The sequence below is a fragment of the Tauraco erythrolophus genome, chromosome 9, assembly GCF_009769465.1.
Source record: "Tauraco erythrolophus isolate bTauEry1 chromosome 9, bTauEry1.pri, whole genome shotgun sequence".
In the NCBI taxonomy this organism is placed as follows: Eukaryota; Metazoa; Chordata; class Aves; order Musophagiformes; family Musophagidae; genus Tauraco; species Tauraco erythrolophus.
In genome coordinates, this window is record NC_141473.1 from 16,157,552 (window position 1) to 16,182,768 (window position 25,217).

The window sequence follows — 25,217 nt, forward strand, 5'->3', positions numbered from 1 at the left end:
CCAGATGCCCCCCCCATTGCTCCCTTAGAGCCTGTCCTACCTCCCACGTAGAGGGGAGCCTCGCTGTTTAGCGTGTAGTGCTTGCCCGAGTTGTCCATGGTCATGGGACTGCCGCCATCAATGGAGAGGTTCACCATCTGATCAAAGGTCACCAGCTCCACAGTGTGGAACTGCCCGTCGTTGATGGTCTCGGCGCTGGCAAGGAGGGCTGGGTCACTGGGGACCCCGCCAAACCCGTGCAATGGGGGTGGCAGTCCCCAGTGAATGGGGACGGGGTGGCAGGTACCTGTAGATGGCCGAGCTGGGGTGGGTGGTAGGGTCATAGCTGACCCTGACGTGGCCCTGGTACAGCTCCACGGCCATGTGGTCACTGTCACCGTTGTACAGCAGGATGCCATTGCCTTCAGCCGTGGAGACCTGGCAGGGGGAGAGGTGGGAGCCCACATCCCCGGGGCAGCACCCCCAATGCCACCCCTCAGCACCCCACCTCCCCTCCCAGCCCTCACCTGCAGGGTGATGTTGGCCCGGGGCCAGTCCTGCAGGTCAGTGAACTGCAGGTACGTGTCACGGTCCACGAAGTTGACGCTCAGCAGCTTCTCACACTTGGGGCCACCGAAACCGGGTAGGCACTGGCAGAGGGCGCGGGCACCCCGCTCCACACACGCGGCCCCATTCTGGCACTCGGCTCGCTCGCAGAGGCCAGGCTGGCTGGCAGTGCGGGGTGGCATCTCGCAGAGCTGGCCACTGCGGGGCCAAGGGTGCTGCTGGGCATGGGGCTGGGAAAGCGCCTTACCCACTGCCCACTGCCCCATGGGGCTCTGACAGCACCCCTCTGTTTTGGGTTCCTCAGGGAGGCTCTCCAGCCAGTGGCATCAGAGGGACAGGGACCCCTGGAAGCTGAGCCCTGTCCTGGAGTCACTCTCCAGGGATGCTGGCTCCCCCCAGCCTCCATCCCCGGGGACTCACACACCAGCCCCAACCTTTCTCTTGCACTGGGGGGTGTGGATGGACGTGGCAGCCAGGGCCAGTCCCTCCTGCAGTGACAGGGAACCATCCTCATCATGCCCTGGTGCCCCCCATCTCCGTGGCAGTACCTGTAGCCCTCGGTGCAGAGGCAGGAGTAGCCGTTCACCTCATCCAGGCAGCGGGCGTTGTTCTGGCACCGGTGGTCCCGGCAGTCGTCGAAGTCCTCGCTGCAGTTGCTCCCCACGTAGCCGGGTGCACACTCACACCTGGGGCAGGTGGGGGGCTCACAGCTGCTCCTTCCTTCCTTCCCCCCAGTGCCGGTGGGCACCTGCTCCTCCTGGCATCCCGCTCCCCATGCCCCCTCGCCAGCCCGTGATGAAGCAAACCTTTCTCCCCCAGGCAGCCGGGAGAAAGCATTTGGTGGGAGGAGGGGGGGCTCACCTGGGCCCCTGGCTGGTGGAGATGCAGGTGGAGCCATGCTGGCATGGGCTGAGTTCAGCCGAGCAGAAATCCAGCGGTTGCTCACAGAAAACCCCTGCAGGGTAGAAGAGGGGGTGCCAGGGCGTGCCCAGCAGCTCCAGGACCGCAGGGGCAGCCCCGAACCCCATGGGCTCAGCTCAAGGCAAGGAGCTGTCAAGCCCACAGCCGGCACCGCCAAGGGCACAGGGCTCTGCTTCTGCCAGAGGCAGCTCTTGCCCCAGGCAGCGAGGGCATCCCAGGGTATGTGGGCTCGGCTGGGCGTACCCAACTCGAGGTGGCTGTGCCCAGAGGAGCCCAGAGGCCACAGTGACAGGCAGTGGGACAGCAAGCAGAAGGGCTATTAGCCCTCATGGGTGAGAAGGGGGAAGCACTGGGCACGTCCCCCTGCCAGGCCCACGAGGTTTGGGGCCAACCAGCCCTTGTTCTGGGTACCTGTGTAGCGGGCAGGGCACAGGCAGGTGTAGTTGGAGGCACTGGGCACACAGGAGCCCCCATTCTCGCAGCTGTGCTCCTTGCAAGGGTCGCTGGTGGCACGGCAGCTCGGACCCTCGAAGCCCACCGGGCACAGACACCTGCCGTGGGGCACAGGGCAGCATCAGGGGGCAGGAAACACTTTCGGGGTCGTTCCCCCCAAAAGACCAGCACAGGATCTTGGCGCAGAGTGTGCATGCCAAGAGGCCCCGGGAAGCGGGGTCCAGTGCCCCCCTGCCAAGCAGCAGGCGCAGGGAAGGGTGGCAGCGTGCAGCCCCGCAGCGCGGCAAGGATGCCGAGTTGCCACAACAACGGGCTTAGAGGCCACTCAGCGCGAGGGGCCATCGGCTGCGCAGCCTACCTCCTCGCCCCCAGCCTGGCGTCTATTTTCAGCTGCCAATTGCACCCTAGTTCCCAGAACCGCCTGAAACATTCGGGGTAGCGAGGGCTGCGCGGGGGTACAGCGGCTCTGCAGGGAGCAGCAGTGACCCCCAGAGACGCATCCTGCCCCATCCCTCAGTCAGTTCTGCTGCAGCAGTTGGATCCCTCTTCCCTTTGCTTCTCCATATCTCCTGTGGTGGCAGGACCCCCTCTCCCCCACGCCCTCAGCCCAGGAGCCTGCAGGGCTGGGGGGGCATGGGGAAGTGGAGCTGGCACTCAGCCCTGCTGGCACTGTGCTGGCAGGAGGTGCTGGCAGGGCTGCAGAGAGCAGGCAGCACGGGGCGGAGCTGCAATATCCCAGCTATATGCCCAAGGGAGCACGCAGGTGGGGAATGAAGCATCAGACTTCATCTCCGTGGAATGCCAGGGCTCCACACCACTGCCCAAACACTCATCTTCTGTGGGTCCACATCCAGCACTCACCTGAACCCAGCTCCTTTCCCCTCCTGAGGCTGGCAGGTCCCCCCGTTGGCACAGGGACTGGAGGAGCAGCTGCTGAGTGCCACCTCACAGTCCCTGCCCTGCAAAGGAGGGAGAAGTGGGAGCAAGGAGGGTGCCAGGGCATTGTGCCCAGCTCTCCCTGCCCTGTCCCACTCGGGGAGGCACGGTCCCACAGGCAGTGATCTCCAGGGGCACAGCAGAGCCCCTGCGTTGGACCCCCAGGACTAGCGTACCTTGTAGCCACTGAGGCAGGTGCAGCGGTAGAAGCCGAGGGGGTCATTGTGGCAGGTGCCCTGGTTCTGGCAGGGGCTGGAGATGCAGGGGTTGCACTTGGCCTGGACACTCAGGGCAGGTGGGCCTGCAGGATGGGAGTTTTGGAGATGACCATCAGTGCAGGGAGTGATGGGGAGGTGTCTGTTTGTGGGCACCCACCTCCAGCCACAGCTGGGAGCAGAGCCTGCCCTGCCGAGGGGCTGTGCACCAGGCAATGGGACAGCCACAAGTTTGCTCGGTCACCAGGGAACGTGCCACCAGCCAGGTAAGGGGGCAGAAGCATTCCAGTCCCCCTCCTCCACAAGGCAGTCCAATAGATGAAATGCTGGAGTCCCCCAGACTCATGGAGCATCGCTGCTGTCTTGCCGAAGGAGGGCACGGATAGACAGACAAATGGCATGGGCGTCTCTCACCTTGGCACTCAAACTTCTTGGCAGGGGTGGTGAGTAGCAGTTTGCCTTCCATGTCAGGGGGCCCAGCGCAGCGGGCGATGCCTGGCTCCTTGTAGCCCGTCTTGACCCAGCTGGAGAGCCAGCGCAGGTTGCAGCTGCAGTACAGGGGGTTGGCCCCGATGGCTCTGCATGGGGAGGAAAGGCAAAACTGAGGGAACCGGGCTCAGAGACCTTGGGACAGGACAGGACTCGGTCACTTGGCTGGGCTGCCATGTGATGGGGTACCCAGTGCTCCTTTTCCAGACCCACCAGAGGTGCTGCCCACGGTGGGAGCACCGGGGTGCTCAGCCCCACACCACTGCCCAGCTAAGATGACCCTCCTGCCAGCCCCACAGCCCACGCAGCGCTCTGTGCTGGGGCTCTCCTCTGGCTTCCTGCACAGAAATCCTTGGGGGTCCCTCTCCAGCACACAGGCAGAGCTGCCTGGGCCCAGGGCAAACCAGGCAAAGCACCTTGAGGCTGTGCAGAGACAACAGGACCATTGCACAGGAGCTGCGGGGCCAGCCTGGGCTCTGCTGCACAAGCCTGCGGGGCAGGGACTCGGAAGCAGGCTGCTGCAGACAGGCAGCGGGTTATGGTCAGAGCTCATGGGGGGAAAGCAAGGAATTGCTCCGAGAGAGGAGGGAGGGTTGCTCTGCTCTGCAGCAGGGCAGGGAGCAGCGGATGACGTGGGAGGCTGAGGAGTTGGATGCCTCTTTGCATCCTCCTTCACTGCAAAGGTCAGTGGCACTGGAGGGCCAGCGCGATCCACATCTGTGATGAAGGAAGGAAGGTGATGGCAGCCCAGGAGGCAGGTGGTAGGGACACGAGATCTGCTGGGGCTGACAAACGTGATCCTATAGCACCAACAGCGCCGGCTGGTGACACAGTTCAGCCTTGCGGAACCGGCAGTGCCAGCTGGCAGCGACAAAGGCAGCCCGGCACTGTGACAAGGGAAAAAGAGCCAGGGAAGACCAGATCAAGCGGTCTAACTGCTGCTCCTGAAAAATGCAGGGAGGCCAGGATCAGAAATGGAGATGCTCTCTGTAGGCTGGAGGAACAGCCTGAGGATGCCAAGAGCAGGAATGGCCAGAGGCAGGCAGGCAGGTGGGAACAGCTTCACAGGGACAGGGAAGGGACCTGAAAGTCACCATGAGCAAAGCTGAACCCCTGCCCTCGGTGGTGGGTACAGGACTGTGCTCCTGGGGCTCCCTCAAAGAGGATCTGAAACACCAGCACCGTCTGGAGGATGCTTCATGACAGATTTGGGGGGCTGCTGCAGAGAAGCATTGCGGCAGGAGGCTAACGACATGCTGGCATGGGTCAACGCAACGCCCATTGACCCATGGCTGTGCCAGCACCTTGTACAGCTTGACCTGTGCGTTAGGGAATCCTGGGAGCCTGGGGTGGGGGGGGAATCCCATGCCACCTCAAGCAAGAACCACAGGGCCATCCCAGAAGCACTGGGAGGCTCAGCTGCACACCGGGACCTGGTGAGGGCAGGCACAGAATAGCGATGCCCCACAAAGGCTGCCCCAGGTACCGGCCCAGAGAGGAGAAGAGGAGGCAGTTCAGCCCCCGCAGAAGCTGGGCTCAGCCTCGTGGTTTTTAAAGGTCTCCCAAGCCTACGTCCAACCGTGGACCCTGTGAAGTGGGAGATACTCACAGGTGGGACAGGGAGGTGACGTCTGCGAAGATGCCCTCAGGGAGGCTGGAGATGTCATTGCCATGGAGAGACCTGCAGAGAACAGAGGATCCTGCGACGTCTGTGGCTCCAGGGTGGGCAGCAGGGACTGTGACCAGCTGGGCTGTCCCCACCTCACAGGTCTGGGCATGGGTGGCAGAGCCATACCCCGCTGCACTGCCACTGTTGCAAATGCCCCATCTGCTCCGAGAGGCAGATGCCTTTTCCCTTGCTCCTGCTGCAGCCTGTCCCCCGCCTGCACCCAGCTCCAAGGGGAGCACAGGGGACACAGGGACGCATCCAGCAGCAGAGAATGGGCTGAACAGGGCTGTGAGTAGGGCTACGGGCAGGTACTTACAGCAGCCGGAGGGAGCGGAGGCCCTCGAAGGCCAGCGGAGGGATGCACTGCAGGGAGTTGTAGCTGAGGATCCTGCAGAAGGGAAGGAGGACAAGGATGCTGCTATGGGTATCACTGCACACTCCCCCCAGCCAGCCCCCCCACCCCACACATCTGCTCCAGTTCAAACCACAGCTTCAGCCAGGCAGAGCGGGAAGACCGTGGTGTCTCCAGCATTCCCCGTCTTTGAGGTCCCCTACAACACCGCAGGGACAGCACTTACAGGGTGGTGAGCTGGCTCATGTTGGTGAAGGAGGAGTTGCTGAGGGAGCTGATCTTGTTGTTGCTCAGATCGCTGGAAAACAGAAGCCCCAGGGGTTGGAGCCAGCTGGGCCCCGTCCCCCCTCACTGCTCTCCAACCTGCTCAGCTGCAATGGGGTGCGAGCAGCAGCATGGCACAGCCTCCAAGGGAGCAGCAGGGCTGTCACATAGGGTGATGGCAGCACTGCCGTTGTCACCCCTCTGCCCCGTGTCCAGCCCCAGCAGAGGCTGTGAGCATCCAGGGACTGAGCACCACTGCCAGTCAGCTGCGTTCTGGAGCAGAGCGGGGACACAGAGGGCTGTCAGGGGTCCCTGCGCAACGTCAGGCCCCTCCTCAGGATCACGCACCACAGGGAAAGCCTCTGTCCTCGCCCACAGGTCCCAGCAATGGGACTGGCTGCCTGGGCTCCTGCTCCTGGCTACTTACACAAGCTGCAGGTACTTGAAGGTGGAGAGCTGCCCCGGGACCTGAGTGAACTGGTTTCCATCCAGGTAGCTGCAAGGAAGAACGAAAGCACCTCAAAGTGCTGAAGAAGCAGGAGGTCCCTCTCAGCCCTCCTGTTTCTCCTGTGCAGACATCCCTGTGGACTTTGGGCTGCGAGAAGCATCTCCAGCATGACCCCCCTCCTGGCACCCAGGGCCTGAGAGGCTCTCGGGGGACCCCATGGCTGGTGGGGGAGCTGGAGTGCAAGTGCATTAGCATGTCGGGGGGCTCTGCGCTCAGGTCCCCGGGCAGTCTCCCAGCAGCTGGCATGCACGAGCGCAGCCAGCCATGTGCTGCTTTTACACATCCAACATGAGCGTGGGCAGCCGTAACCGTTCCCAAGGCATGTGTGAGAGAGAGCGGAGGATGCAGAGAGAGGAGGGGTGTGCGAGACAGCACAGGGGTGGGAGGGGGTGGTATACATATGCATGTGCACAACGAGTGCCTATAGCCCCTGCACACAGGACTTGCTGCCGGCCCCCATCCCAGACTAGTCCAGACCCACTCCTTTTGCGGCAATGGGCATCACAGTGCCTGCACATCCAGACCTGGCACGGCTGCCTGGGTGCGAGAGGTGACGGCAGAGGGGCCGGGGAGCCAGCAGAGGCGGGGTGGCCCCATCCCTGTCGCTGATGGCAGGCTGCTGGGGACCGCAGAGCCCTGGGCGGCACAGCCACGTGGGGACTGCAGCTGCAGGGAGTGGCTGTGCTGCGCTGCCCCCTCCCAAGGGCCAAAGAGCAGGGACCCAGCTGCAGTGCCAACACCCCTTGCACATCACCCTTGGTAGCCGTTAGTTGGCAGAGAGGCTCTCGCTGAGCCCACTGCTGGTGTCGGGGCTGGACAGGGTCTCCTGGCTGGATGGGGGTCCTGCTCCCACTACCAGGCTAGGGAGGGACCATCTCTGCCCCTACACCTGCAACCCCACCCAGAGCTGCAAAGTCACTGGTGGTCAGAGGGACAGCCTGGGCACTCGCCCAACACTCACAGCTCTGTGACGTTCTTGGGGATCCCCTTGGGCAGGGCCTTGAGGTGCTTGTTGCTGCAGCGGACGACAGTGTCGAGGCAGGTACATTCCTGCGGGCACTGGGGCCGGGGGACGCAGCTGGTCTCTTCCTGACCTGCACCAGACACAGAGAGACACAAAGTCACCGAGGCTCAGCCCTTCGGCACTGCATGAGGCCGGACTCGGCTCCGCGTGCCCACCTAGGACTGTGTCCCTCCCATGCCGACCATCTCCCCTTGCCCCCAAAGAAGGGGAGCCTGCTTGCCAACAATACGCTCAGCCCAGCTGAGTGTCAGCAGGGCAAGAATCGCTCCTGCGCCCAGAAACCACCCATCCCACTGGAATGGATGAACCAGCCAGCTCGAGGCTGCTCTGATTTTCACAATTTTCAGGCAAAAACGCAGTTCCAGAGATGGAAGAGAGGAGGGCACGCAAGAAGAGGCTCAGCCCTGCGAATCCTCCTGAAATAACCTCCTTCACCCATCTCCCAGATGCAGGCTAGAGGCAGAGGTGCCCGCGCCGAGCAGCCGGAGGGGCCGGCGTTGCTCCCCCTTCCCCACCGCAGCACTGGGCTCCTGCGAGAGAGGCGTCCCTGGGACGACCGTGTGTTATCTCGCACCGCTGTGAAAGGCGCAGGATGCAGCCCTTCAGTCTTTGATGCGGTGGAGGAGGCAAAGCAGAAGAAACGATGATTTGCTTGTAAATATTTTCCAGAGGGCTCCGAAGCCGTTCTAAAATTAAAAGTGGGTTTTTTTTAAAAAAAGGCTTTTCTCTCAACACGTGCACTCCCCGCCTGCTCTGTCTGCCCAGCTCCGGTGCGTGTGCAGGACTGGGATGGGAAGGAGGGAAGGAGCAGGATGAATCCCGGTGGGTTTTGCCTACACATCTGCTCCTGCCAGCACCTGGGGCACAGCGTAGGACCTGTCTATGCACAAGGGCCACACGGTGCAGTGGGTGCAAACTCCTCTCCCAGCTTCCGAGCAGCTCGTGGGTTTTTGAGCGCAGGCCTAAGGGCTGGGCAGCAGGAAGGGAAACTTGTTCATCGTTAGGGGAGCACATTAACGGGCTGAGGGATCCCCTGAGCTACCGGCTTGCTGCGGAGCACTGCCGAACATCCCAGGAGCAAGGACGGTGCTGGGACAAGGAGCGTGGTGTCAGTCCAGGAGGAGCAGCCCAGTCTCCCCTCACCCCTGGCGTCACAGGGCCCATGAGTTACCTTCCTCACACCTGAAGTCAGGGAAAGCCACGTCCTGGAGCGGGATCTGCCGGAGGAAGTCAGGGTTTTGGCACCGTGGGTTCCCCGTCACAATCTTCCTCTTGCGCAGCCAGTCCCCCAGCCAGGCCAGCTGGCAGTTGCAGTTGAAGGGGTTGGCGAGCAGGTTCCTGCACACGGGACGGAGCACGAGGGCATCACCTCACCAGCCATCGGGCAAGGGGACCCTCTGCGTTCTGCCCCCGATGTGATGGGGACAGCCTGGGAGCATCCCCACTGGGGGCCAAGACGTACAGCGTGGAGAGGGACTGCAGCGTGTCGAAGGCGCCCGGCGTGATGGTGCTGATCTGGTTGTCGTACAGGGAGAGCAGGCGGACATTGCGCAGCCCCGTAAAGCTGTCGTTGTGGATGCAGCTGATGCGGTTGTTCCTCAGCATCCTGCAGAGGGAAGGGGACATGGGCACTTAACGACCTGGGCGGGCACCACGGGGGAAACCCACCTCGGCAGCGCTCAGGCTGTGCCCACCTCACTGCCGGGCAGCAGGACAAGCCTGAGCTAGTCCTTGGGCAACAAAAACCTGCCCCCTGCCCCCGCCCCCCCCCCCCGCCCCAGCTCTGTATATGGCCAGAGGATGGGTAAGGCGCTCCCGAGCTGGCCCCGCAACGATGCCGGCAGCACCAGCCTGGGACCATGGGCAGGGCACGGGAGCAAGGAACAGGGATGTCACTGTCCCTGTGCCCATGGTGGAGGAAGAACTCACAGGGTCCTCAGCCCATCCAGGCCCCTGAACATGCCACTCCGCACTGACTCCAGCTGGTTGACAGTGAGGTGCAGCTCGCTGACAGAGGATGCCCCCTCGAACGCCCCATCCTCAATCTCCGACACCTTGTTGTTGCTGAGGTTGCTGTGGAGAGAGGAAAGCAGGCTGGGATGGGGAGCTCTGCCCCAGCCTCATCCTGAACCCTGCCTCCCCCACATCCCACTTAGCACCCCATGATGCCCAGTCCCTCAGAGGACCCTTGGGTCAGGACGTGCCCCCCGTTTCATGCCCCAGGCTGCCCTGGCATCAGTACCTCATGTGCCTGCCAGCCCCCGGGCACTCCCAATGGGGCTGTGCCTGCCCGACACTCACATTTTCTTCAGATGGGGGAGTTTCTTGAAGACACCGGTGGCCTCCAGGATGGAGATTTCATTGTTGTTCAGGCGCCTGGGGTGGACGGCAGGAAAAAGAGCTCAGGAGATGGCTGCGAAGGGCCTGGCACAGACTGAACCCTGAGCCAAACCCCAGCGCCAGCAATGATCCGGCTGCAGGAAGGAAAGCAGGGTGGGAGGGAGGAGGCTCTTACAGCTCGGTCGTGGACTGCGGAATGCGCTCCGGGATCTTGGTGAGCTTCAGGTTGGAGCACTCAACCACGCTGGATTCACAGCGGCACTTGGCGGGGCAGATGACGTCGCTGTTGCACTCACTGTTCAGCTGGTAATCCTCCGTCCCTGCACAGCGCGAGGGCAGCGTGGGCTCCCGGGGGCAGAGGCATAGGGGCTGTACCCGCCCGCCCCTCCACACCCACGGCTGGGCTCCGTCTCTTCCGCAGCTCCCCTCATCCCAGCTGCTGCACACATATAATTCCTCCCTGCGCCCAAAGTGGCTTATCCACAGGGATATTTGTCCCAGGTACATGGGGTGCTGCACTGCCCACCACCCCCTCCCCTCCTGCAACCAAAGCCAGATCCCAGGGACACCTCTGTGCCCATCCCAGTAATGGCACGATGGGAGATGCCGCAACACATCCTGGCACCCAGCACTTCTGTTACTGCGGCACCTGGGAATTCAGCAACCAGAAATGATGGGAAATGCAGCATGGTCCTGCCGGGCCAGATCACGGGGCTCTGGCACAACCATCCCCGCAGGCAGCCTGGCCAAAAGGGCACCACGCACACACCTGCACACACATGTGTGTGGCTCCTCCTCTTACCTGGGATGAAATACTGCTCTTTGGCTGTGGGAAAAAAAGCACATCAGCACCCTGGGCACACGGACACCAGGCTGGGGCAGGGCCGCGGACAGCCGTGTGCCCGTGATGGGGATGGGACGGTTCTCACCCGAGCAACGAAACTTCTTGCTCTTGATCTGGCCGATGCGCTTGTTAGCCAGGCGCCGGGGGCTGGCACAGCGGGCGCCACTGGTCTCAATGGGGTTGGCGCGGAGAAAGTCTGCCAGCCACTTCAGGTTGCAGTCGCAGACGAAGGGGTTCTGCGCTAGGTGCCTGCACCAGGGACCGCAGGTGACCACCAGCTCCAGCCCCAGCTACCCGCCGAGATGCTTCCCCTCAGGCAACCACCCACCCAGGCATTGGAGCCAGCACAGGCACTCACAGGGTCTGGATGGCCCTCAGGGAAGTGAAGGTGCCCTTGGCCAGGCTCTGGATCTTGTTGTCATAGAGTGAGAGCAGCGAGAGGTTCTGCAGGTCCTGGAAGGCGTCTGCCCGCACACAGTTGATCTTGTTGGCATTGAGGAGCCTGGCAGGGAGGGAGGCGAGTCTGGGGACCCCTTCACTACCCCATGGGTGCTGGGAACCTCAGCTCCGCTCGCTGGTGTTCCCACAGAACATCCCTCCCAGCCACTGGCTCCTTACAGCAGCTGCAGGGCGAAAAGTCCCCCGAAGACGCCCTTGGGGAGGTCTGTGATCTTGTTGCCATACAGCACCCTGGGAGAGAGACGCTGGTGTGAGAGAGATGGGGGTAGCAGTGCGGGGCATGGCTCAGGGGCACAGCGTCCATTCCACCCCACCCCACCTCACACACCCTGGCATGGCACTTACAGGGAGTTCAGCGAGCGCAGCCCCTGGAAAGCGTCGGGGGCAATCTCTGAGATCTGGTTGTTGCTCAGGTCTCTGAAACCCAAAGAGAGAAGGTGGCCTGGCCCCCGTCCTCCTGCTGGGTCCAGGGGACCACCCCCAGCACCCGATACACAGAGCTGGGGGTATTCAAGACCCCATCCCAGCACTGCCATGTGGGGCATCCATGTCACAGCAAGCACCCCAGGCCCGTCAGAGTCAGGGGGCTGTGGGCTCTTGGCAGTGGCCAGCGGGGTGGAGGGTGCTGGGGTTCAGGGTGAGCTGGTAGGGGCTGCGCACTTACATCCTCCGCAGCTTCTTGTACGGGGAGAAGGCGCCTGGGGGGATGGACTTGATGCCATTGAGCTCCAGACGTCTGCAAAGGGAAGGTGGAGAGGTGAAGGCTGTAGGGCTGGCCAAGCCCCAGCACCCCACTGTCAGGGCTGGGGAACCTGCAAGACCCCCAGGCTTGCAGTAAGTTACCCCTCCAAGTGGCACTGTTCACCCCAGTGACAATTTTCAGGATTGGGGCTTTCTCCATCAGGGAGAGGGTGGCATGGGTAGGGGGCACTGTGCCGGCTGGGGTGGGAGGAGCACCTCCTCCCCCTCCAGCACCCTGGGGCTTGGGGGCACCTGCTGCCTCCCATGTGCTTTGTGCACTGTCCCAGCGGGGGCTTTGCACCATAATTGGATTCCCCTAAGGAGATTATTTCTCTATTTACATTTTTAATGCAGCTAAATCCAGGGCTAAATCCAGGCGGCATGGGAGAAGGGCAAGCAAGGCCTGCTGCCCCCCCGTGGGGCGGCTGAGCCGTGGGGCTTGCCACCGTGTCCCCACTGCCACAAGCCACCCAGAGCCCATCAGTGACGGTGTGAGGGCATACTCACATCTCCGTCATGGTCTCGGGCAGGTTGGCAGGGATGGCCGTCAGCCCCTTGCCCCGACAGTCCACGATGCCGTTGCTGCAAGTACACATGGCTGGGCAGGAGCCAGAGGACAAGCTGCAGAGCTGGGCATGTGCCGGGTCCGTTTGTCCTGCGGGGAAATCAGCCAGCATGGGAATTGCAAAGAGCTGGATTATGGCAGTACGCTTTAGAAGGGACCCTGGTGACAGCTCATGGCACCCTTCAGCGGGTGCACGAGGTCCTGGTGCACCCCAACCAAAAGGCATGTGGCTCCAAGGGCACGGACTGACGCATCCTTTGTCACACCGATAGGCTGGTGTTGTACCCATGCTGTACCCTCACCAGGGATGGTGCTGACTGGAGCTGAGCCCACTGCATGTATCCAGGCTCTGAGCTGGGGCACGTGGCAGGGAGCAGAGATGAGCTGCACCAACGGGACAGGCTTTGTCCCCCTGACCTGCGTCCCTGCCCTGGCACCCACTGCCAACCCTGTCCCTCTCACCAGAGCAGCTGAACTCATTTTTCTGGATTTCAGCCACGTTGAGGCCACGGAGCTGGGCTGGAGCAGCACACTGGGTGAAGAGCCCGATGGTGGGGCGCTGGCGCAGCCACTGTGAGAGCCAGGCCAGGTGGCAGTCGCAGAAGAGGTGGTTGGAGTGCAGGCGGCTGTGGGGACGGGACAATCAGCGGCCACGGGACAGCTTCTGCCCACCCCACCACCCTCTGGCTGCCCCAGCCTGGCTCATCCCAAAGGCTTGGGGCATACAGAGGGGGACACAGAGGAGCCCGAGAGCATCTGTGGAGGTTGCCAAGGCCACCTTGCTTGGCAGTGCTTGGGGATGCTCTGCAGGGGTGTTCTCACCATCCCCTCCCCACGGTGCTGTCTCAGCACTGGGACTAGAGCTGGGAACATTCCACTCCAGCCCAGGGGTCCCTCCCATCCCCATGACCCCAGCACTCACAATGTCCGCAGCTTGGGCATGTGGTTGAAGCTGGACACAGGGATGGAAGTGATATTGTTGTTGTTCAGGGTCCTGCAGGAAGGCAGAGGAGGACAGGTCAGGGCAGAAGGTCAGGGTTGCCAGACCATAAATGGCAGCATGAGATGGTCCAAGTGGTACAAATCCCTGGGAGCAACAGCACCCACCCACCCCCTGGCACAGGGTGGATGGACAGAGAGGTGAGGGATGGCGACAGCTCAAACCCCCAGGCAGGGTTTGCTGCTCTTTCCAGGCTTCTCTCCTCCACAGCCAGCTGCAGGCAGGTGGACTCCCTGGGGCAGGATTGGGCCCTGAAGCACGGCTCTGCAGCAGTGGTACCAGACCCCTGCTCAGCCCCTCCTCAGGGCCAGGGAGAGATGGCATGCTGGGGATGTCCCTGCAGCGCCTTGGTGAGGGGGAGCATCCAGGAACACCCTCATCCCACATGGGGATTACTGGCTGGAGGCTCCAGCCAGCCCCTGGCCACTTACAGGACCTCCAGTCCCCGCAGGGCGCGGAAAGCCCCATCCTCGATGCAGCTGATCTGGTTCTTGTCCAGTTGCCTGCAGGAGAAATACGGAGGCAACATTGCTGGGACAGCCCAGGCAAAGCCATCAGTGACTTCCAATGCCTCCTGCACTGGATCTGACTCCAAACTCCCTTGTACCCGTCCCTGCCAGGACTCACAAGTTCTTGAGGTCAGTGGCTCCACGGAAAGCTTTCCTGGGAATGGCCTGGATGAAGTTCTCACTCAGGTCCCTGCAGAAGAAAGAGGCAGGAAGGAAAATGAGCAGTGCCTGCAAAGCACAATGCCCTGTGGGATCAGGGGTCCACAGGCAGGGGCATGCCCGGGCACTCAGTGATCCCCCAGGGACTCTGGGAAACTGTAATTTGGCTTCAGGTCCTTGGTTGCCCACTGCCCCGCCAGCTGTCCTGAGGCAAGTCCAGCTCCACCCATGGTGGCTGCAAGTGGCTGAGGCTCTGATAAAGCAGAGCAGCCAGGCACAGCTCTGGGAAAACCCTCCGTACTTAAATACCCTCTGACTGCTATAATCACAGGTCCCTGCTGATTAACTGGTAATTACACTTAGTGGCTCCAGCAGGCATTCCCATGGAGCCTGCCCCGCACTTTAGAGGGCAAAATAATCGGGTCATTAATTACTTCATCACTACACAGCACCATCTGTGCAATCACCTACTCTGCAATGCCAGGGCATGCCAGGCCAGCACAGGCTCTGTGTTGTGGGGCTGGCAGTGGGTCCATCTCCCATCACGCTGGGCTGCCTTTTAAAAACCATGAAGGCCAAAAATCTCCCTGCAAATAGGCTCTGAGTGGACAGGCTCAGCTCGCCCCATCCTTGGGGGGACCTGCCGATCGTATTTGTGCCCCACGGCTCCCATGCAGCCATTCCCTCTCCCAACCCATGGGCCACGAGCTTCTCCAAGCTCGGCAGATGCCTGTGTTGCCTGCCCCAGCCCCACGCCAGCACAGCCCTGCTCCAGCCACCCATGGCACAGGAGACCATGTCTCCGGCTCCCTCCTGGCACAGGGAAACTGAGGCACGACACCACATTTGTCCTATGCAGCAAGTCCTTGGGTGAGTGAGGAGCAGGACCAGGGCATCCTGCACAGATTAATCACCTCCCAGCATTACACAGGCCAGATACGCCCATATCAGCCCCGAGAGGTGGTCTGGGGTGTCCATGGATGTCAGAATTTCACGCTCAGCACTCACCAGCTCTGCTTCAACATAGTGAAGCCTATTCACTACTGATATCCCAGGGCAGTCGGGCTGGGTCAGGATGGAGGCACAACATTCACGCTCCTCCCCGTGCCCTCATTCCCTCCAGAAAACAGTATCCACATAGCCCACAAGCTGCTTGCCAAAAACCTGGAGGTCTCTGAATCAGGACTTCACTCCAGCCGAAAGCTTCACTCTCACAACAGGGAAACATTCCCAGAGGGAAGCGCCAGCATCACTTGCACCAATAGAAGGAAAACCCAAGGATGGTGCGCTTGTTCAGTCCTCTGCCGAGATGCTGAGCCACCAAGGAGCTACCATAAAGTATCAAGGCGATGCACCAGCCCCTGCCCCCGTACATGCAGGGGGCAGGGACTGGTGCATCGCCCCGGAATCATATGCAGGGAGCAGGGGCTGGTGCATCACTCTAGGTCGTTCCTGGGGATCCAAACCCGGCTGGCAAAGGACCATCCCTGAGCCAAAGGAGATGCCTCCCTTGGAAGTGTCTAGGCTCCCAGAGAAGGGTAAAGCCCAGTTTGCCTGCAAGAAGCCGGACGAGCAGCAGGCGCAATTTCACCGCTACCCACGCGGCGGCAGTGCCAGGCTGCCCTGTCTGCTCCAGCCCTTCCCAGGGCTCTGGGCCGAGCCCGCCACAAAGGGATCGGGGTCGCCCCACACTCTCCAAAAGGGAAGGACCCGACACCTGCAGCAGCCCTCGACACCCTGGCACCCATTCAAATGCAGATGCCTCCTCATCATCCTCTGCTGGGGACTTGATGAACCTGGAAACCCCCTGGAATTGCATTGACCTTTCAGAAAAATACAGCATCACCCCAAATCCCCTTTTCCCTTTGGCTCCTAGAAGAAAGAATTCCCTGGAAAACCCTCTGGAAACCCCCAAAGTTCACTGCTCTTCCTAGCAATGCATTCCATGCCTTGCACTCCCTCTTGGTCACTGCCTGTCTTCCAACATCAAACCGGTCACAGCGGGGCCGAGCATGGGAGCACCCACCCCACTTCAGTGCTCTGAATCCCCTTGTCAACTCCAGCACTGCCTTCCCGGGCAGCTTCTCCAGTTGCCCCATGGAAACCTTCCTCGTGTTTCTCTGCTCACAGCACATGGGAGTCCCAGCGCGCCAGGGGGGCAAACCCAGGCGTCTGTCTGCAAGCTGCTCACTTACAGCTCGCGAGGGAAACGCCGCTAGAAGGTTGCAACTGACTTTGCGAGGCTTCTCCCCTTCACAGCTTTTTGTGACAGCCACCCATGAAGTGCTGCCGTTGGGGGTACCAAAGCCAAGAGGGACAGACGCTGGATGCGAGGGTGTCAGCAAGGCCCTGGCGCCGGGCTTGCATTGCCGGCATGGTGACACAGCTGATGGCACCAGGACAAACACACACTTTGCCCGCGGGATCCTCAGGCTCCGGCGTTGGAACAAGGCACGGCCCCTTCCCTCCTGGTGTTTCATAGCTCCCAGCTATGTTTGCTTTACACTTTGGCGCCAAAGAAACAGCAGATGGCACGGCTTCTCCTCACTCCGCTGCACGGCTTGCGGCACCCTCAGCGGCTGCCGGTGCCACCTTGCACCCTGCCGAATACAAGCGTATCGCTGCCGTGCAGAGTGCCAGCTCGCAGCGGTGACCACAAGCACCGACAGGTCTGACGGCCCTGCTGGGGACCATCCGGCGGATGGGCATGGACAGAGGAGGGGGAAAGAAAGCAGGTCCCGCCCCATTGTCACAGCAGCCCTTTCTGCCTTTTCTGGTTTCACTTCCAGATTATTTTCCTAAAGCTCCAAGTTTAAGAGTTCCTGGTTATTGAATCCAGGGGATGCCCGAGCTGCCGTCCTCCCCACGCTGTAAGGACCACACACCTGGAGTTTCTCCCCACACAGCACAGGGTGCAGAGGACTCCGGTAGTCCTGGGATGCAAAGGGGGACGGATGCTTAGGGTGAGCAGGTGACGGGGGACACACAGCCTCCGCCCTGCGAGTGCCAAAGGACAGAGCCAGAAGCCTGCACTCGGGCAGACCCTGCAGTGAGGCTGTAACACACGTGTGCCCAGGCGGGAAGCTCTCAGCAGCCTGTCCGCAAAGTAGGGCCCCCACTTGCTCCCCAGGAACCCACTGCATTTCCACCCCTTCCTGGCCCAGCCCCATCCCAGACTCCTGTCCCAGGCTCACCTCCCACAGCGGGTTAATTAGCAGCAGCCAGCTCCAGCCCACAGCTGTGCAACGGGGAGGAGGGCACCCACTTTCCTTCCACTTCCCCTCAGCCTTACAGCTTTACAGCCAGGCTGTATCCACACAATCCTCCCCCGGCTGGGCAGCGCAGCAGGATGGCGGTGGTCAGGGACTGGGATTTTGGAGGCTTCTCTGCTTGGATCTTATAACTCCACTGCACGTGTGATGACTGTCGGTGCAGTATCCGCAGCGACTCAGGAGGAGCCCCCGGCGCTGGCTCTCCTGGCAGCCAGCAGTCCCTGCCCCACCGCTGCGGGTCCCCGGGGAGGCTCGGCGAGGAGCCAGGCACGGGGACATGGCTCCCTCATGGCTGGCAGGGGCTCGGCAGCGGGAGCCAACCCCCCAGTGCGTTGCCCTGCCCCGCACTTAGCGGGGCACCCGAGCAAAACTGTTCGACATGGCTTCCCAGTGGGGAGCCCACTCAGGCAAACAAACCCCGGCAGCCTTAATCTCCTCAGCAAGAGCCCGGTGGGCCGGAGGGCGGGCGAGAGGGAGGGGGCCGCAGCGGGACTGCGGCGGCCGGGCAGGGAGGCTGGGGCTATTACCATGCTCTCATTCTTTCGGCTAATCCTGACTTCACACTTTAACCTGATTGAGCCTTGTTTGGCGAGGCGGCTCCTCGTGCGAGCGTGAAGGGATTAGGGCCGGACGCAGCAGGGATGTAATTGCTTCCCAGCAGCGCTGGTCCCACGTCCTCTGAGCCCCCCGCTGCCTGCCAAGAGCGCTGGGGCAGCCTGGCAGCCCTCCTGCATGGCGCTCCCCTCGCCAGGCAGCCCAGCTTGGCAGCATCACCACAGCTGGCTCTGCCCGCGGTGCAGAGGTCTGTCTCGCCCAGCGTTGGCAGCTACCGGGGCACCTCCGTCCCCAGAGGGAAAGTTGCAGCCTGTGCCATGTCCTAGGCATGCCAGCAAGGGCTGTAGGGACACGCCACCGCAGGTAAGCGGCTTTCCGCCCTGGCAGCGCCCGCATGTCCAGAACTGGCTGCTGGCTCCAGGCGGGTGAAGCGCAGGGGTTGCTCTCCTCTTTCATTTGTTTCCTCCTTGGCTTCCAGGCTGGAAGCTCCTTAGCATCCAGTGGTCTCCCAGACCCTTTTCCACTCCCTGGGGCAGATCAAAGGCATTAACCCTTCAGCTGCTGCCAGGTTGCTGCTCCCACAATGAAAACACATGACAGGTGTGTTCACCGGTGTGCTCACCAGCCAGGCACATCCCCCAGCAGCTCCGCTCCACCAGCACTGAGACCAGCCACTGCAGACACCAGCTTGGCCACAGCAACCATCCACCAAGTCTCGAGCAGACAAGGCAGAGCAGCCAAAGCCATGCAGCCCTGGGCAGCACCAGCGTTTCAGGCTGGGATAGGTGCTCCCCAGATCCCAGCCTCACCTTGCTGGCACTGTGCCAGAGGCAGCTGTGCCAGGGTGCTGCCAGCATCTCCCCAAGCCAAAGGGCCTGCCAGGGGCTAACCAGCAAGGACCACGGCACCAGCAGCTACTAAGCAGCCCAGTGTCCCTCAGGTCAGCCCACACATGCTGTTTGTCCCAGCACAGCAGAAGGACAGGCAGAGCTGGGGCTGCCCCGCTGGCACTGCTGTTCACCTCCACCGCCTGACAGGTGACAAGAGCAAGTATGAAGGGACAGAAAGACTCCTGCGTTACACAAGATCGATACACTGATCAGCGCCTGCATTAGTGGCCGACAGCCCAGAGTCCCCCGGGGGTTTTGCGCTCCTGTTCCTCGCTGCAGAGGACGAGTGGCTGCACCCCTTGCTTGCACCGGCATCAACACCCACAGCCCTGTGCTGCGGGAAACAAGTGTCACCCACACGATACGCTCAAGGTGGTATACATGAGTCCTCAATGCCACAAGAACCCAGCGCCCAAGGAGGGGTGTCCCAGGGGGAGCTGCTTGCCAGAAGTTGAGGGCAGCTGCCCCGCTGCTCCATTAGCAGGGTGCCATGTAACGAAGCAGGGCTGAGGCAGGGTTTTGTCCACTGCGCCACCTGCCCCGGCTCCCAGCGCTGGTGTGAGCAGGGCTCCGAGCTCCGTCTCAGGTTCAGGCTCCTGTGGCGTGTCCCCAGCATTACGTCAGGCTGTTTGATTTTTAATGGGCTCCACTGACCCAGCTGCCAGCACCGCTCCATCCTGGCAGAGGGGGACGAGACAGACCTCCCACCCCCTCCACCCCTGCCTCGCTCCGCCATCTCCAAGGTCATGGGGAGCCTGCGTACTGCCTGCTGCTGCCTGCTACCTGCTGCGACCCCAGCCCCTGCGGCTGATGGCTTTTGCGCAGGACAAAGCAGGATGGCAGAGCCTGGTACGGGGGTGCGAACAAGCCAGGGTGCGGCATGGTGGGCTCAGCGTGAGCCCCTGCCACTCGAGAAAGAGACCATGGGGTCTCTGGAAATGGCACCTTGGCAGGGGCCAGAAAGGGAAATGGAAGGGGATGGGACAGCACCCAAAGGAGCACAGCAAGGGGGAAAGGGAACATTATTCATCACTTTTCACAACATCAGAACAAGGGATGACCGGCACAATCACAACAGCAAGTTTAAAATCACAGCTAAGAGTGACTCCTCCAAATTTGGCGTTGTTAGTCTGTGGGACTCCCAGCCACAACCAGCTCAAAAGGGAAAAGAATAGAAGAAAAGCGCAGAAGTGCACCTGCAACGCCGTGCTGCGGCAAGGAACATCTGCAGGTGGACGCTCGGGAGCTGGCTTCTGCTGCCAGGAGACCAGCTGGGCACACCTCTGGTAGCCACCACGCTGCGCGGTGCCGGCTGCGAGGCACAGCCAATGGCTCAGCCAGCAGGGACTGTCACCCAGCAGGAGTCACTTCTCCTGTCAGCCTGTTTTAGTGGGAGGTGGAGATGTACAACCCTTCTGCTCCCCAGAGCAGCATGGGGGACATGAGCCTGGGGTCAGCCCGATGCCAGCACCCCTCCACCCAGCCACGGCAGGGTGCCAGGGTCTCCACTCCAGTCTCTGCCTGCCCCTCCTGGGGTGGGGGGGACAGCAAGTCGGGGGTGGGCTGCTCCTTCATCAGTCCAAGGGGGAACAGCTGGTTGCTGCAAGGAGCATCCCAGGCTGGGCGGCACGGCACAGCCTTCCCCACTGGCAGTCGGAGCAGGCGCTTCATCAGGCAGCCCCAGCCGCTAACAATTACGTGCTGAGTAAATCGATGGGATATAATTGGACTATTAAGATCTCATTATCCTGCTGGCTCTGGGTGCCGCAGCCCACAGTGTGCTGGGGGAGACAGCAACCTGCAGCCACAGAAACTGCCTCCTGACTCAGACAGCCTTGATGGATTCTGGAGACAGGGTGCATGGAGCAGGGACAGTACAGCCAGAGGGGACAAGGATGGCAGCAGCAACCTGCATTCAGCACAGGAGACATCTCTGTGGCACAGCGAAGGGCTGTGCAAAGACAGAGAGGTATCCCTACAGGGGCCCTAAAGACGAGGAGGTCCAGGCATCCTTCTTCTAGCCACCACAGCAGCCTGAAAGCCACCCCTGGCCTCTGCTGTCCTGTGCAGGGCTCGTTGCTCCTGGGTGCCATGATGAGTTTGGCCTCTATATGCAATTTCATGAGTGCCTCTACCCCAGCCCAGCCAGAACGCAGGGCTCATGTCCCACCTGTGAGTTGCAGGGTCCCTGTGCTCTGACTCACCCAGGCTGGCTGGCCTCAGGAATCCCTTCCCCTGTGCAAGGGCCACGTACCCATCATGTCCATCACCTGCTCACACACCACCCATGGCAGGGTGATTGCTGGCTGTGGAACGGTCCTCCCACAGGGATCAGAGCCCTCGGCACCTCTTGGCAGGCAAGATGACAAACCAGGTCGTGTCCACTGAGGTCCAAGCAACAATAAATAATCACTTCCCTTCAGAGAGCTGTCCCCACCGCCACTGGAGGTTTTCTGTAGTAATATTTCTTGTTATCTTAGCACCAGCAAAGAGCGATGGATCAGATCTCATCTTTGCCAGGCCTATATATATAAGGACAAAACAATCTTTTGCTGGGGCAAGGCAAAACACTGCTAGACATTATGATGTCGTGCTGAGCATCTCAGACCATAGACCTCAGCAACACGAGCCCGATCGACAAATTCTGAGCATCCACCACGTACACACGGCAAAGAGTAAAGGTGAACGCTGCCAGATCAGTGAGCAATGCTTCACACCGCTCCCCCACTGGGAAAGGCTTCCCAAAGTGCCGTGCTGACCCCAGGCTCCAGCCCCAGCCCTTTCCCTCCCAGGAGATGCAGATGCTTCCCAAAACATGAAAGCTGGAGAGGTTTGTTGCTTGGACAGCCGAGCAGAGCATGTGTAAAATGCAACATATGTTCATGGCAACAGTTAGTGAGAAGAATCCCAGTCCCAGCGTGGCAGTGCTGATTTAGCAAAACACTTCAGGGTGTGCATAAATCTCAGCAGCTTCAAAGTGATGCTGCTGACCCAGGCCATGACCCAGGCTACTGTCCTTACTGGAGCACCAGCGACTGATACTAGCTGGTATCAGCCGGTGGTGTCTTCACAGTGCCTGCGTATACTGAGGGGGTGCACCAGGGATGGCGGGGCCCATGCACTGTGGGTGACACCAGCAGCCCTGTGTTTGGGCAGGGGAGAAGTTGGGGATGTGCAATGTCCATCGTGAGTGGGATGATCTGCACGGGGAAGGCATTTGCGTGAACTGGGCTTTGCCGGGCAGAGCCTGTGCAGTGGCTCCGGTCCAGCTCCGGCAAGGAGCAGCTCCTGCGTGGGCTGGGCTGCAAAGTCAGAGCTGCAGGACTCTGCCTCCGCAGGAAGGGGGATGCTATGGGAACAAGGGGAGCTGGCCAAGGAAAAGAGGGGAGGGTGGGAGGGAGGGCAGAATAAAGCATCTGCCACCCACCCTGGAGCCTCTTCAGAGCTTGAAACAAGTTAAAAGCAGCAGCTTTAATGGAAACACAAGTGAAATAACAAGCTGCAAACCCCGCGTGCCTGTCACCGCCCCCTCCCCACGCTGTCCCTTTGTTCCTGCAACCTCGTTATCTGCAGGAAGGGGGGCCAACATGAGGCTAAGGCATTGCCACCAGCTCCCTGGCACCTCAAAGTGCCTCGAGAGAACCCCGGCACCCGCTGTGCCCAGTGCCCCACGGTCAGGCAGAGGCTGGGGGTGTGCCCTGCAGCACACACCCCAGAGCAGCCAACCTGCCACTGTCCGCAAAGGGACCTGCTGTGGGGCTGACACACCTCCCCCGGCTCCCACTGACACTGGATGAGGGCTCACCCCCTTCAGCAAGTGCCTGGCTGGGCACCCAGTGTTAAAACTGCACCTGCCCAGCTCACAGCCTCCATGTCCTGCTGCCACCAGGAGCCAGGGCACCCAGCCGCACTCAGCCAGTGGCCCCATCACTGCATGGCCTCCTGCTTCTCTCCATCCCTGCTTTTCACCACCTCCAAGTCCCCTCCCCCGCAGTGTTCAGCAAGTTTGTTCTCCTCCTTCCTTTCATGTTTTTGCTTCCATCCCATCCTCCAGTAGTGGGAAATCCCTGCGAAACCCTCCACCAAAGCATGTTTTCTTTCCAGCTCCCACACTACCCTCCAGTCTGTGCACCTACCTGCTTCACATTTGCATCACCCGGCTCATTTCCAGCATGTTCCCCACGTGCTGCAAATCAAAGGCATGGAGCCGTCCCTTTCCCCGGGGCTGCACAGTCCCACCAGCCTCCCCCCGAACTCACCCTCGGCTCACCGCCCCACTGCTCTCCTGTTGCAGGGGGAAACCACTGCCTGTGGCAGAGCGCCATCCCAGTGCTCATAGACCCAGCATGGTCCCAGGGTACCTGGCAAATCAAGGTACCGCAGCCCAGCAGCTCCAGAGCCGGGGGGTAGCAGCAGGCATTTGCTAGCCCACACGGGGCTTTACTTCTGGCAGACGGCAGCGAGCCACAACAAGACCCTCCCGCGCAGCCCTGTGAAGATTAGGGCAAGGCCAGTCCTCCCTCACCCCACCAAGACCCCGTGCACAGAGGGCCCTCCTGGGTGACAGTGCTGTGCCATGCTAGGAGAGATGCCAGGCTCCAACCCTGCGCACCAGAAAGCCCTGCACCCTCCAGCACACAGCATGTGCTCCCTTTGCAGCAGCTCATGCCTGAGAAGACACCCCAAACTCTATGCAGCAACACTCACCCAAGGTGTAAATGAAAAAGCAAATAGCTCTTCTAGCGAGCCAGCCTGAGCCCTGTAGGGAACTGGCTGTGGCTCTTGTTAGCAGGCTCATCCCCTGGGTTTGTGGCACTGTTGAGCTCAGAGCTAATTGACTCCCAGGCTCTGAGGCTTTTAATTGCTAATAAGTGTGAAGCCAGCCCTGCCAGCCCTCCTGGATTCCTCCGAGGTGCGAATGAGGCTGAGCCAAGCTGAGAATTGCATCCCGGCTGTCCCAGATCTGGCGCAGGCTGCCAAGCCAAGGAGTGATTGCTGCGGATCTGCAATGCTGCTCCTCAGCTTTGCAGGTCCCAGGATAGCAACCCTAAACCCTGGTCCCAGTGTTGGGAAGGGCTAAAGCAAACTCCCCCTGGCCTGGAGGATGCTCTGAAACCGATGCTGAACCTTGCAAGACTCAGCTGGAGTTACCTGGCGAGATGCCCTGGCATGACCACGGGTCCTTCAGGCTCCTCAAACTCAGCCCTACCACTAAGAGGGGCAAAACTCTTGCCCCAGCAGCAGCTGCATCTTGTAGCCTGGCTTCCAGAAAGCACCTGGGAGCAATCACAGAGCCGGAGGTGGGAGATGCATCGCAGGGTGAAAAGCATCAGCCCCCATGGGCAGCCAGGGTGGAGCCAGTGGGACATCTCAAACCCAGCCCAGCAGCTGGAAAAAGAGATGTGATTTTACACAGGGCTGGGAGGAAATCAGCCCTGATAGGAGAAGGGTCCGATGGGAAAGGAGGGTGGGAAATGTGGTAGAGCGAGTGTGAGGCTGTGAGCGCCCTAGCATGGAAAGTGAGTGCAGGGGCACACAGCAGGAAAAAAACAACAGGCAGATAAAGAGATTCCATCCTGTGTGGTGCACATCAAAGCCAGAATAAAAACTGCTGGCAGGGCAGCAAAACTATGCCACAGGGCTGGGCCCAAGCTGGTGCTGCCCTTGCCCCAGTAACACTACTCCCAAGAGGTTTTGGGAGAGCAGCACCCAGTCATGGCCATGCCACAGGGGACAGGGAGCTGCACCCCAGCCCACGGGGCTTCCCTCCACGGGGCAGCTCTTTGAAGAGCCCCCCGGCAAAAAACCACACTGGGAGTCTGGGGAAGCCTCTGCCTGCAGCAGTGAGTACAGCTGCAGCCCCCATGGCCATAAAACACTTCCACCCACAGAGCTCGCCTCTGCTGGGGATCAACAGCTCTTCCTTGGTTTGGGGAGACAGAAATGAGTCGTTGGAGCTAGATCTGAGTGCTCCTCCTGCCCTTCCCTGATCCACACCGGCATGGTGCCTCGGAGGAGCAGCGAGCCCAGCAGCAGTGCCTGAGCACAAGGCACAGACCGGGGAGTCCTGGACTGAGCCCATGGGTGCTTGGGGGTCTCACACAGACCTTCAGCCTCTGTATTAAAGCTCAAGCAATGGACCAGCCCCACATCCCTGTGCAAGCTGCTCCAAGGTTAATAATCTTTGAGGTTAACAACGCATCTTCTGTCCCTGCTCCAAGTGCATCTCACTTCAGGTGGGGACACTGGCTCTGTGACCCCGACAGCCTACAGGTGACTCTTCCCTGCGGATGTGCCTGAAAAGCTGGGGCTGTGTTACCCGCGTGCCCACGTCTTCTGCCACAGCCCAACTGAGCTGGGAAGGGGAAGCTGTGCATTTCCCAGGAGGCAGCTACAGTCACAGGTGTTTTCAGGAAGACTGAGCATCTCACAGCCATCAACCGCACTATGCCAGAGCACCCAGCTCTTGGGGATCCCTAAGAAAAAAAATGCACGCCAGAAGCAGC

The 25,217-nt window shown here is 61.0% G+C and overlaps 1 protein-coding gene across 1 annotated transcript in view; it reads right to left on the bottom strand.

Moving 5' to 3' along the window:
- SLIT1 (slit guidance ligand 1) overlaps positions 1-25,217 on the bottom strand; it is a 60,416-nt gene that overhangs the window by 1,201 nt on the left and 33,998 nt on the right. Inside the window, exons 5-34 of the mRNA XM_086617008.1 lie at positions 13,954-14,025; positions 13,758-13,829; positions 13,249-13,320; positions 12,789-12,952; positions 12,269-12,416; positions 11,685-11,756; positions 11,366-11,437; positions 11,180-11,251; positions 10,920-11,063; positions 10,647-10,810; positions 10,520-10,543; positions 9,893-10,037; positions 9,679-9,753; positions 9,307-9,450; positions 8,840-8,983; positions 8,549-8,715; positions 7,315-7,447; positions 6,273-6,341; positions 5,808-5,879; positions 5,546-5,617; positions 5,170-5,241; positions 3,486-3,649; positions 3,033-3,157; positions 2,782-2,879; positions 1,879-2,018; positions 1,408-1,501; positions 1,095-1,232; positions 507-744; positions 287-417; positions 41-195 (exon numbers count right to left, since the gene is read on the bottom strand). Coding sequence (XP_086473134.1) covers positions 41-195; positions 287-417; positions 507-744; positions 1,095-1,232; positions 1,408-1,501; positions 1,879-2,018; positions 2,782-2,879; positions 3,033-3,157; positions 3,486-3,649; positions 5,170-5,241; positions 5,546-5,617; positions 5,808-5,879; positions 6,273-6,341; positions 7,315-7,447; positions 8,549-8,715; positions 8,840-8,983; positions 9,307-9,450; positions 9,679-9,753; positions 9,893-10,037; positions 10,520-10,543; positions 10,647-10,810; positions 10,920-11,063; positions 11,180-11,251; positions 11,366-11,437; positions 11,685-11,756; positions 12,269-12,416; positions 12,789-12,952; positions 13,249-13,320; positions 13,758-13,829; positions 13,954-14,025 — 3,452 coding nt within the window. The remainder of the gene's footprint in view (positions 1-40; positions 196-286; positions 418-506; positions 745-1,094; positions 1,233-1,407; positions 1,502-1,878; positions 2,019-2,781; positions 2,880-3,032; positions 3,158-3,485; positions 3,650-5,169; positions 5,242-5,545; positions 5,618-5,807; positions 5,880-6,272; positions 6,342-7,314; positions 7,448-8,548; positions 8,716-8,839; positions 8,984-9,306; positions 9,451-9,678; positions 9,754-9,892; positions 10,038-10,519; positions 10,544-10,646; positions 10,811-10,919; positions 11,064-11,179; positions 11,252-11,365; positions 11,438-11,684; positions 11,757-12,268; positions 12,417-12,788; positions 12,953-13,248; positions 13,321-13,757; positions 13,830-13,953; positions 14,026-25,217) is intronic.